This window comes from Alligator mississippiensis, chromosome 2 (genome assembly GCF_030867095.1).
Source record: "Alligator mississippiensis isolate rAllMis1 chromosome 2, rAllMis1, whole genome shotgun sequence".
Lineage (NCBI taxonomy): Eukaryota > Metazoa > Chordata > Crocodylia > Alligatoridae > Alligator > Alligator mississippiensis.
Window position 1 is genome coordinate 241,324,421 of NC_081825.1, and position 13,081 is coordinate 241,337,501.

Below are 13,081 nucleotides of genomic sequence, written 5' to 3' on the forward strand. Positions count from 1 at the left end.
TATAGTCTCAGATGCAAACTCATCATTTGAGATTTTTCTTAGCAGCTATAGGAGCTCTGCTAAAAACAACATTGAGCACGAGAAAGTACTTAAGTCAGAGTTTTTGCTTACTCCTTAGATCAAGTTCACCCGAGTCATCTTTGGCAAGCCTATACCAGCTACTTAGTCCAATGGCAGCTTCTTTTAGAGCAGCTTTTGTATATTGAAATAGGTGTGGGAGTATGAGACCAAGTTAGTTCTTCCTTACCACAGTGACTGAATACACCAAGATTCAGCTTGTGGACTAGAATGATGCAAGGTACCAAACTTTTTTGAGAACAGGACTCCTGGACCACTTCCGGGGGACTTTCCATTTTGCCGCTGCAAGCCGAGTTTTTCTTTGCCACTTCTTCGGCCCATGGCCCAGGGCAAAGCAGCCTATGCGGGAGCCCCCTGCCTGTCCCCTGACACACTGATGCTGGGGAGTGCACCAAACGGTGCACATTTGATTAACCGGCTTATCTGATTAACTGGCATCCCCCATTCCCAGAGGATGCCAGATAACAGAATTTTTACTGTACCTTTACCAGACCATATTGGTAGATTAAAAGTGGCAGTGGTTGCATCTTCTGAAATAACTGCATTTTTTTTAAATTTAAAATATTTGTTTCTCTCCCCCTCCACACAACTCCAAGCAAGGCAACAGACCCAGGACTGAAGATGATTCACATATTTGATTTTTGCTGTGAATGTTTTGTAGCACTGGAGATCCTTAAATCTGTTCTTAACCCTAGTTCATCCTTTCCCCTTGATACAAATTCACTCTCATGTTATACAAGAAAGAAATTATTGCTTTTAGTTCCCTCTGATCTAAAATGCATTTTACTTCAGGTAAGAGGAATTGGAAAACTCTCCAAAAAATAGGAGTTTCTAACAAAGTATCAAACTCATAGATCTCAGGTAAGGTGGCACTCTTAGATCATCTAGTTTCATAACCCAAATAATACAGGCCATAGAATTTCACCCACTACGTCTTAGTTCAATCCCAGAACTTCTTGTTAAAGCCGACTCTTTGTTTAGAAAGACATCCAATCTTGATTTAATTTAAAACAAAACAGTGAGTGGAATAGGCTAGATTGGTTTCCTGATTTCCAATGTAGTGTACACTCCCTCCAAATTATAGTCAAAACCCCTCTTTTCTAAAGGTGGACAAGTGCTGTTTTCAGACAAGAGAAAAACTAGAAAGTTTTAAAGCAAAGAATGCCCTAGGAAAGACAGACATTTCTGCTATAGCCCAGACTTGTTCATTTTGACATTAGATTGCTTATGCTTGATATCAAACACAGAGGTTTTACTTCAGTCTGGCAGGATCCATGGAGGAGCCAAGGGTATGTCTACACTGGTCAGTTATGACACAAAGCAGTGAAGTGCTGAGATACACTCCCCACACTGCTCCCCCAGGATAGGGGAACTGCCTCAGCCCAGAGCTTACTGGGGGGGCAGTGCTGCACTGAGATAACTGGACTAGTTTTGGTCTGAGAGAGAATGGAAACAGCAAGTCTCAATACATCACTACCTGGCACTGTAAGAGACCATTGTAGATATATTCCTCAGAGATATACATATGAAGATCCTTGCCGATTATCCCTAACCTTCCAGTTATGCACTTACGACTGCTCACCTGATGCATGCTGGGATTGCGGCCCCCATGAGTGTGCTCTGGCCTGTAATACCACAGAAGGCTCATCATCAGCTCCCCTAGAAGGAGACAAAATATGTTTTAACAAGGAAGTAATCTAGAAGCCAAGGCTGAAAACACTAAAAAGATCCTGCTGTCCAATTTTCAGTTCCACTTCATCCCATCAGCCTCTGCATTTCTGTAGCTCTCATCTAGCTGCAGCTGTGCCACAATAAATATTTTATGCTGAGCTGGGTTTCCTTTTGTTTTACAGAGCCAGTTGCTTTAACAAGTCATGTCGCTACTGCATTATACCTTTACCACCTAATAACCATTATCATCCCACACAAAGTTGGTAACGAACAAAACTTAACAATAGCATCTCTGTTCAAGTGCTTTGTCAAGAACACTTGTCCAATGCTTAGGATATTTACTCCTGGACATTAGTACCAAAAATAGTACCCTTAGGCTATGGTTTCGGTGTTGCACTCAGCTCTTATGTTCTGCTACCTTACAAACTGCAAGAGCTATGACAATCTTCGCACCATTTGGCAAACAAAACTTCTCTAGCTCTTGCCTAGAATGCTGGTCAGATGTGGGCCTTCAAAACTGAAATTGCACTACTCCAATTCCCCTTTTGCACTCTCCAGATGTCCAAGTTCCAGTATGGTACTGCCTGCTAAGATCAAAAACCTCTGCAACCAGTGCTTTACACCATCTCCCAGGCTACAAATCATATAGAACATTTGAGTAATTAGTGGCTCATGAGCTATCTGCTGCTACAAAATCATGGGGGAGGGATTGTTGCTAAGAGGTTTAGTTGGCAGATCAATATACATGCATTCAAGACTATACAAGGTTTCCAATTACCAGTTCTGGGCCAGTGATTAGAGGGAGTTTCAGTTCCTGCAGCACAAGTACATTCAGAGATTACCAAGCATAACCATGAAGCACCGATTGCCACTGCCAAATTGGGTGATAAGAGAAGGTGAAATTCATTTGGCAAACTTACATCCCTTATTTAATTCTGCCACTCACATTCCTAGATTTGACAAGTATCAACAAACAATTTGTTTCCTTGTCTCTATCCAATACCTGTTTTGGGGTCTTCCCACAGTGCTGATATTTTTGCCACATATGGCATAGATTTCTTTCGTGGTCCTGATTTCAAAAGGACTGTATCTCGTACCCGGATAATTTCCCCATCTCTCTCCACAGCCTGGTAGCTCTTACGAATAGCTGGCTCTGGTTCATTCTACAGTGTTGGGAGAAGAAACAATTGAAAAGTTAGGCTAACAAATATTCAACAACACATCTAAGCTTTCTTTAAATCTTTGTTGTGCATTGAAAACTTCCCTACAATTTCTGTCCAAGCAGTATACCTCAGCTGCAAGAGATCCCTGAAAGAAGTCATACAGCACAAAACCACTCACAGCAGTTCTAGTCTCAGAGGAGCAATTTGAAAAGCAGAGAGCAGCATGAACTATTTACTGATGAATCCTCTGCCCAGAGAAGAGCAAAAGAATATCCTCCTGGGCTCAGTAATCAAGTGTCTTCAGATCGTACTAGGTATGGCTGCTGGCTTCCAACATTAAAAAGACAGTGAGGGAGAAAACGTATTGGTATTGCTTTGGTACAGCACAGACTGCAGAACATTCAGCTTACTAGATTAAGCATCAGTTCTAGTATCCTGAAAGGAGAATATATTTTGAAACCGATTCCCCTGTTTTAAAGGAGCCAAGAAATAAAAAGATTCCTACACTTTTGTACAAAGGAACTTGCTTTTTGAAGTGTTTTGGGACAATTATTTTAGTTGCCTAAACAGTGTTGGTTTCCAGCTACTCCACCTGCTACTGAAGACAATGAAAACTGGCTTTATTAATTTCAAAGTGCTTATGCTATGTTAGAGGTTGTTAAAAACTTGCTGGACTAATGCAACATGTATTATATCACCTTGAAAAATAAAGACATTGTGAAATCCATTTAACTAACACGGCTGAAGTCCAGCGTTAGTAACCTTCACTGTTATGGAAGCTTCCATTCCAACCAGATTTTTTAGCTTCTAGCATTACAAAATTCTCATTTTTGGTCCATAAGAATCTGGACTGGAAAATGATTTTTCAAAGAGATGAGCAGAAAAGATTTAAGTTTTCTGTCCATCCAAAGTCAGAAGCGTTGCACGTTCTGAAGTCTGAAGCCTACAGAGATTACTGGTTAGTCTGATCCCCTTTAGTAGTAAGTATAAAAAACTACTAGAAGTGCTGTTGAAAGGAGTCCCCCATTTCCACTTTCCACAAATTAAACAGGATGCAACTCTGGCTGACAAGTTCAGTATAGCAAGCTGCAGTAATGCAGTCTCAGAGTCAGAGAGGCATTGATCACAAGAGTCTGAAAGAGCCATTCAACAGGATGAGTATCTGGGTAACCAAGGGGATTCTAAGAAATGATTCTGAGTTCTCTGCATGGCTTGCACTACCTGCTATTTTTGCTTCTCAGTTTGCCATAAGCTAAGAATTCCTGTCTGCAACCCCAGTTGATAAACTGAATGCCTCTGAGGGAGACCTTGTTTGATTTATCACAAATCAATGTTCCTTTCCAATACCTGTATTGCCTGCAAGATTTTCATCAAGGCTCTGCCTCTGTTGAGGTCCATAATAGTATACACAGGAATTCCCTCCTACCTGAAGCTGCAAAAACACTTATTTACCTAAGGCAATACAGCAAGACCAAATGGCAATTTATGCTGAACTAGTGCTACCAGCCACTGCTGACAACTTAGCTTGTGAACAGATAAAAATAATGTCTGCAGCCAACAGAAGCCTCTTGTAACATAAGAGCTCTACTTGCAATTTTAAAGGCATCTGTCCTACTACCCTCAGATCCAAAATTGGTCTGGTCCCTCCTTACCTTTTGGTCAGAAGGAATAGGGGCACAGGCCCAGGGTTCTAAGCCAAGAACAACTTGCTTTGCTCTAAGATATCAAATAATTTCCTTGAGGTCCTTTCTGTCCATTCGGTTATCAAAAGGGGTTTCAATTCATACCACAGATGAAGTGTAACTGCAGAGCATGGTAACCAATGGAGATGCCTCCTAGGAATCAGGTCTCTGCCTTTGCATGCTCAGAATACCAGAGGTCAACTGAGCAAGAAAAACTAGCTCAGAAAGCTTAACAGAGGAGTGTCTGGCTTTGTGGAAAGGAAGTTAGGCCTGGGGCCCTTCCCGCTTTCTTGATGACCCATTGGACTAACCACATCCTCTTTCCATGGCTTTGTACTGGGAAATTGTTGCTGCAGCTACAGATGCCACCTATGGTTGATACAAAAAGCGCAGCTTGGCAGTAGCTCATTTTCCCCCTTACAGGAATTACCCTAGGACACATGCTTCTGCTTGTGAAACCACATTATTTCCTTACGGAAGTTCACTGCCTCTGACCAACCAGATTAGTGCCGACTCACAAGGATGCAGCCTGGCCAATTTTCTCCAGGATAGGCTGAGGTGGGCATGTGCCCAACAACTACAGAGCAAGTAGTGCTCATCACTAAAGATATTTTATCTGGGGAAAGGTCCAGAAGAAATGAGTTTTGCCTTGGAGCTCCTTCTCCACTTATTTGCCCTGCTTCATACAAGTGAATGAATCACTGCAATACCCGAGGAAGAACAAGGAAGCCAGGCAGGAATCAAGCGACTCAGCCAAAACATTTTGAAGCGATACAAATCTGTTTTTTGCTGCTGAGACTCTGGAATGATATCCAGTGCTGTCTTGCTAATACAGAGGTAGGTTTCCAAAAGAAGAGAGTCACACTGGTGGTTTGTCTAACAACTGCACGCTGTACATCCATTTGGGAGGTTGAAGAACACATGACTTGTCCCCAGACAGAGGTGTACACAGGACAGCAGGATTTGTTGGGGAAGGGAAGGGGTTGTTGGGTTGGGGTTTTTTTTGCAAGCACTTACCACAACATACACAGCCTTTTCACAGGCTGCACCCACAGGCATCCAGCCGTTGGTTGCTCTCCGCCTGTTGATGCGCTGCTGCTTTGGATGACAGTGCCCTCCTGCTGCTTTGCTGTCAGAGGCATGCAAACAGCCTGTAGTATTCCGGAGCCCAGATTTGGAGCCACTGGGGGGCTTGGAGCTCTGAGGACATTCTCGGGCCATGGTCTGGGGGTCCGAGTTCGGGGTCTGCAAGTGAGGAACAGGTTCTGCAGCTGGTGGCACACTGGGTACAGGACATCCTGAGAGTGGGTGGGCAGGTGATGCAGGGTGGCCTGCCACAGGGATTGTGAGGCTCAGCTGGTCCAGAGACTTGCAGCCTTCTACCAAGGAGTTGGGGAAGCAAAAAAAAAAAAAGAGCAATATATGATACAGTTAGCAGATCACCTCAAGCTAGACAATACCTTCCTACACTTTCCCCTTTGTTGCATTATTAGTAGTAAACATTTACATTCAAACTAAACAGACTTTCTAGGTTATGAAACACTTTGTACCACTGCTAGATTCTAAAAGCAAAGACAGTATGGGGCCTGGCACTTCACCAGGCTGCTCTGAACTGCATTCTGCCTATAATGTCCTATTTGATATTCCCCACAATAATGCCGGCCTGACACATACAAAAGGTTTGTTTAGCACTTCCACCCTGTCAACAGATAAAAGTGAAAGCAACTGAAAGGCTTTAATTGTGAGGGAAGGATTAAACAATATTAACAGAAAAGGTTGGCTTCTTCCAAGGTGCCAAACTTGCTATTAAACTTTCTAACCAATGAAAATTGACAGATTTCTAGAGATCCAAATAAATGATAAAGCATGGGCCAAAAACTTAAAAACAAAGCATATGCTGTTGCTGCTAGGAATTCCATATATTCCATAACCAGACAAATTTACTACATCTTAATTTAGCAAGTTAGGTGACGAGGTCTTCCAAAGGGATCCCAAAGCACTTATCCACTCAGAAGTCCCACTGCAAGAAGTGTTCAATTCACAACAATAAGCAAAAACAAAAAGAACAATTTTCTTAGTGTTGTACAAATGTAGTGATCCAGCATTACAAACTCCAGCAGGAACAGAATCCCCAAATTAAACGAAAAGGAGATCCCCATATTTCATAAGTCTAAACGCACGTTTTGGAATAGCCAGTATGGCCTCATCCGGCAATCTCAGAAGGTAGAAAAAGTTCACAGGAAGCAGCTTTGGTAAGTGTGCAGGCTCCCAAGCACACCACAGCAGAAATCAATGCAATTTAAGAGAGTCAATGTAATAAGCTATTTGATTTACAGCTCAATCATGGCAAAGGCTGCTCCTAGCAATGGGAAGCTACTATCCTCTGTCTCCTTGAGTCCAAAGAAGGTCATGAAATGATAACCTCCACTTGAAGATGGGAACAATAACAAAAAAGACTGAATGCACCAGCTGTAAAGACAAGTTGGGTAGAACAATTCTGACTTTTAGATGAGCCAAACACAACTCTTCTTGGTCATTTCTTGCCAATTCACCCAAATCAAAATATTCCAGACACTGCTCCAGTCTGGCAAAGCTCTGATGGAAGAACCAGCAGGAAACCAGGCTGTGTTTTATCTCATTCCTCAGAAAAACAGCTGCTGGGCTGCAATTGAGCTGGTAACTGCAGGACTTCCAGGATCTCTTGCTTTAAGGCAGCTTATCAGAGAGCCTGCCCTTTCAGCCAGGACACTATCCCCTTTTGCAAAGGAACAGGATTTGTTACCTTTCTCCACACCACTCTTTTTAGCTAAAATAGATGACATGATGTTTCAAACTTTACTGGTGCAGTCATTTACAGGGGCTGGAGACTCCCATCCCAAGAGTCACATCTTGTCCAACTTTCAATCTTCCTCCTGTTTACCATCTTTTATACACTATGTCTATTACTAAATAGCTCCATCAGCTGAGGAATGGGAGAGAAACTTTTGAGTGGCAGGAATATTCCTTCTTCCAGGCAAGCAATGCTCTATAGCTGTAGACTGCAAAGGGAGGGTTCAGATCCTGTATGGCCCAGGCCCTAGGTCAAACTTCAGAGCCTGCAGAGTAATGTAAAAAACTGCAAGGACATTCAGGCCACAAGATATTTTCATGTTCTAAACTGAACCTTGACAAGCAACTTCACTCGGAAAGCTAATCAGCTGTGAAGAGGGAAATAATTCAACAGATATTCAGCAGGTACACATGCATATGAGAATCTCCTTTGTCCTCATCCGTCATCTCCACCAAGGGTCAACCTTTTTGGCAGGCATGATACGTTAGCTCCGCACCCTCCCAGCGTGCCACAGACCCCTTTCCCTTATCTGACCTGATGCTCTGCTTTCTGAACTATATGCTACTGTGCTGCCTGTCCCTTCCCCAACCTGCTGAGTGCCCCATACAAACTACTCATACTAAAGGTTGATCGCCCTTGATTTACACAATTCCACATTACAAAGTACTCAATCAATTCCCAATTTAGAACTTAACAATGCAGCCTAGCACCTATTAATACATCTGCTATGTGTGCTCCCAGTAAAGCTTTCTCTACCTTTTCAACAAGAGTTATCAATTTACTCATTGCTCAGTACCCCCATTACCATGCTTTCAATTACACAGCAGCACACTGTCAGTAGCACACAGAAATAATTGCTCCCTGCTGCCCTGAGCAGTGCTGGTCATATGCACCAGTCAAAGCCCTAACCCCCTCTTCTGTACAGGCAGAAATCCATTCTCCTATGTCCACTCTCACTCAATGAAGGAGACTGGCATGGGAACACAGATGCAAGGAACTTGATAAGGCAAACTTGCAACCTTTAGATCAACAACATTATCCTCTTTTTAAGGATAATTTGGGGCACTGAAGTAATTCTTTGCATTCACTAATACTAGCATTCCTGGGAAGGCTCAACTCTCTTTTCATAAGTCACAACAAAATAGACTTGGACCGTTAGAATGAATTATGCTAGAAAAATATTTTTTCTTCCACACTTCACTTGGCAGAAGCAACGGTTGGCAAACATTTTTGGGCTGCAAGCCAGAGTGACAAAGTTTGGGTCACAGGTAGCCACACAAGTGCTAGGACCCAGCTATTGCTTTTCTCCACAACAGCACAGCACAGGGTGAGTGTCTAGAGCTAGAGCTTTTCCCCACCATAGCAGGGAAAAGCAAAGGGTGCTGAAGCCCCCTGCTGCCAAGGACCAGATCAAATGGCTCTGCAGGCAGTGTCTGTAGGTTGTCAACCCCTGGTCTAAGTCATTCCATTTTTCCAAAATTAAAAATGGAAATTACTCAAAAAAGGGCAAACTAATTAGCAGCTCCTACCAACACATTTTGACACATATAACCCAAGTGCACCACATCTGAAAATATGCTGAGACTGTTTCGCTCCTTGTTCTTAGAAAGATCAGAGCACTCTGGAAGAACACCAAAGAGAATAACAAATCCTACTCTTTAGAATAGGCTGGTACTATCCTGAGCATGTTATTCATCAAATCACCTTCCTAGGAAGAGCCGACTACTGTAACATAACAGACTTCTCCCTCCACACAGAAAATGATTCAAGGTATCACCAAAACATCTTCCTAATCCTTTCATTTGAATCTTGAGCTAGCACCACCGAAGGTGTGCAACTTAATTATTTTAAGTACATGACAGACTCATGTGACTCAAGACACTATGCAGAAAGTGGTCCAGAAATAAGGATTCTTGTCTTTAATGCTCATGAGACCATTAGCTATGCAGTTATAAAGCCTCTTAAAAGTTATTACCAAGAACTGCATTATTACCAACAAGAACATCTAGTCCCCAGTGTAGGGGGTAGCATCCTGATGGCAGAGGTACTTAGGAAAAGAACTGATGCTTCATTCAAATGCTCCTCTGATTTACAGCAACTTCCTAGGATGGAAGACTACTATGAAGTCCGCCTCATCTTGTATTCTTGACAGAGATTTCATCCACCTACCTGAAATCCCACAGCAGTTCTAATTAGATAGGTTAGCCTTCTCTTTGAATCCTAAATTGTTTGTGTAGCATTGCTGTGCATGGCTGAACAGCTGTGTCTACAGAGGCAATTTCATCTCAGAGCTGGATGAAGCAATCCCCATTTATAGATTATACTGTATATTGGCATTAGTAATACACATCTCCCCCTTTACTGTTTGGTGGCTTTTATGCTGAAAAGGTACTGGCACATCATTTCTTTGGCACAGCAATTCTGGTAACCTATTTTTAATATTAAACAACAAGCAATTTTTCAGTAGTAAAGGAAAGCTCCAGAACAATAGCCACTATAGTGCAAGGCTTGTAGATACCATAGATGGGGGGGAAAAAAGCCATGTAAATACTAGCAACACTTATTAAACTGGTGGGTTTTTGTGATTCAGTGACCCAGAGGTGCCATACAACCAGAGAAAAAGAACATTAAGAATTTCCTGAGCTTCAGTGAATTAATGATCACAGTATATGTATGGGGTATAAGTGCATTACAAACATCACTGCTCAATCTTTTGGTGGACAACTTTAGCATGCTCAAAAAGAAAGAACAAAATTAGTCAGAGTATCCCCCCATAAGTCTAGTCTAGGAATATTACTGCTTCAGAAGTGTGCCCTGCAGCCTGGAGATGGAACCCCAATAACCAGATCAGATTGAAAACCCAAGACATTGCCAGCCTCCTTAACACAACTCTGCCAACATGACTGGACCTTTAGGGCAGGTCTACACTAGATCAGACAGTGCTATGGAGTACTGCCATGAAAGCATGCCCCCCAATTTGTACATGATGAAAAAAGGTGTGTCGCAGTCTTTCTGTGCTGCTTCCAGGCTCATGAGAATGGGGCTGGCCACACCCAACAGAGCTCTAAGAGACCTTTTTTTGCATCCAGGGCAGGTTTTCATAACAGCATCTGCAGCATCCAATGCAACTTAGACACCCTCAGACTAAACACTTTTACATCATTCAGTCTCCATGATCCAATCAATAGCTTGAACAGAGGGTCCAAAGACTATTTTAAACAATAATATTGCAAAAGCAATGTTTCCAAATGGACCACTTGCCTTTTTGGAAATAGGTCACTTGCATAGTCTATCAGATCAAAAAGCTAGGATTCAAACTAGGGACCACTCTCTACTTGTTCCACATCCAATCACTAACTCTTGGATTAAAAGTTTTCCACACCAACAGAAACATTTTAAATGGAAAGAGCTTTCCAGATCAAAGACAACAGGAATGTCCTCATCTTCGGAAGATGACCCGAATATTACTTCTTCCAAACCAATAACCAGTACAGGTTTAGATTAAACCAGTACATAAAGAGCATGAACACTTCCTTATAGAAAGGCAACAAAATGGCCATTCAGGTCATTAATGATTGTTTTAAAGACAACAACGCTCAACCCCCAGCTCACAGGCTAGGTCTGACCCCCGGAGTCAAGTCATTTGGCCATAGGGAGTCCCACGGGCTGTGGTCCTGTATACTGGATCAGGCACTCAGGGTCCAAAACCTGACACACAAGCTTGGGTGGAGGTGGTGCAGTGCCCCAAGGTTGGGGCCTGATTCTGCAGTGAGGGTAGACGGGTTCGATGCAGCCCACCAAACATCCCCAAGCCACTCATTTGGTCTGTGGAGCCAAAACATTGAGATTACTGTTCTAAACTAATCTTTTCATTCTAAAAAAAACAAATCTAGTTTTGGTATTCACTTTTGTCTTACCTGCTGCAAAAGGCATTTTGTAGGGATAGCTGTTCCGTCCTGCATGCACATTGCTAATCCTGCTCTCTGGCACATGCATAACTCCACAAAGGCTGTAACTGTTAATAGCTGTTCCTTCTCCACAACAGTAGGGAGAGCTACACCAGTGAAGCTGCTGGAAAGAAGGACCTGATGGCAAGGAACCTGGAGATACCAAGAGCCCCTCACAGGTAGCAGATTGTGAAAGCTCATCCTTAGGGTAAACTGAGCAGTGAGAATAGCCACTGTATCCACTTTGGCCATAATAAATGTAAAACCCGTTCAATGGAGTCAAATCTGAAGATTCACAGAGACATCCACAATCCGTGTGACTTCCTGGCACAGGCAAAGGAGGGAACTGCTGCACTGGGAAGGAAGGCTGATGAAATTCCTGTTTGGGAGTAGGAGATTTCTCTCCTGGTCTTCCATACTCAGGCTTCATAGAAGCTTGCCCACCCATAAGAAAAGGCAGTCTGTGGTAAAGACCCTCTGTGCTAGCATAGGAGTTAGATAATGGTTCATAATGGAGAGAACCTGCTGTCCCATAGAGTCTAGAGGAGTCCTGAAGGTCTGCTTTCTTAAAAGCACCTGTAGAAACTCCTTGCCAGCCATGCTGGCCCTCCACCTTTAAACTAGACATTTCCTTTTTGGATTTGACACAATTCTTCCTATTGGTTTTGGCCCACTTGAGCCTTGATTTAGAACAGTGGTTCTCAGACTTGCCTTCTCCGTCTGATTTACTCCTCTGCTTCAGGGGTTGGTCTTTTTCATGAGTCAATTTCAAAAATGCCACTGCATTGAGACTGGCCAGTCTCTTTGGGGTGGGATGATAGGAAATTCCAGTATCCTCCCTCTTTGTTCCATCTTCAAAGACATCATCCAATGAATGGGCCCAGCTATTACATTTCTGACTCGATTCACTGCTGTGCTTACCCCCCTTCACTGTTTTTACAGCTATTTTTTCCAGAGGGGGCCAATTGCCGCCAGCTTTGCAATGCAAGTTCTTAATGCTACAATCTCCACCGACTTTGACAGAGTCTTTCCGAAAACGCCTGCTAGATAATAAACCATCATCCCGTTCAAAAAGCAGGTTATTCACTGCCTCTGCATTCAATGAGGCTAGTCTTCGTTTTCTGGGCTCTGTAGGAGCAGCATCAAGTTCCTGTTCTGTCCCTGGACAAGTTATTGTGCACTTTCCCCCAAATGAATCACTTTCCCCTGCTCCCCCAGTCTGAGCTTGTTCTGGGTAACAGGCAGGTCTGAAGTCATCCATCCAACTGGGAAGGTTCTTTGTTGTACAACTCTGGGTCTCTTTTGATAACGATCCAGCCACATCCTCTAGTCGAGTGAGGAGCACTTTGCAGGTTTTATTGTCCACAGAAGGGATTAGACGTTTTCTCAAGGGATACGTCTTTCTGACTTCCTGCAAATTTTTGCTTTTGTTTGCACCCAGAAGCCCACTTTGACAGTTCTGAGCTTCAGTGGCATCTCCGTCTCCTCGTTCACTGCACTCTGCCTCGGTCCTATCCATTCTTTCACCGTCTATTGGTGACAAAGCCTGGCTGGCAGAACGAGCTGGATATTTCAGTAGGAAAAGTGGTTTCTTCCGGGCATGTGTCATAGGATCCATGTCCAGTCCTGTGAACAAATATAAAAATGTCTATTAATATAGCGCAAAGGAACTAGTTTCCTCATAATATACCAAAAGCTAATGAGGAATAA

General features: G+C 43.0%; 1 protein-coding gene across 1 annotated transcript in view; it reads right to left on the minus strand.

The window, feature by feature from the left end:
• The window catches only part of BAHD1 (bromo adjacent homology domain containing 1), a 60,665-nt gene that overhangs the window by 8,946 nt on the left and 38,638 nt on the right, over positions 1 to 13,081 (minus strand). The window contains exons 2-5 of the mRNA XM_059722996.1: positions 11,342 to 12,997; positions 5,612 to 5,973; positions 2,753 to 2,912; positions 1,661 to 1,737 (exon numbers count right to left, since the gene is read on the minus strand). Coding sequence (XP_059578979.1) covers positions 1,661 to 1,737; positions 2,753 to 2,912; positions 5,612 to 5,973; positions 11,342 to 12,989 — 2,247 coding nt within the window. The 5' untranslated portion in view covers positions 12,990 to 12,997. The remainder of the gene's footprint in view (positions 1 to 1,660; positions 1,738 to 2,752; positions 2,913 to 5,611; positions 5,974 to 11,341; positions 12,998 to 13,081) is intronic.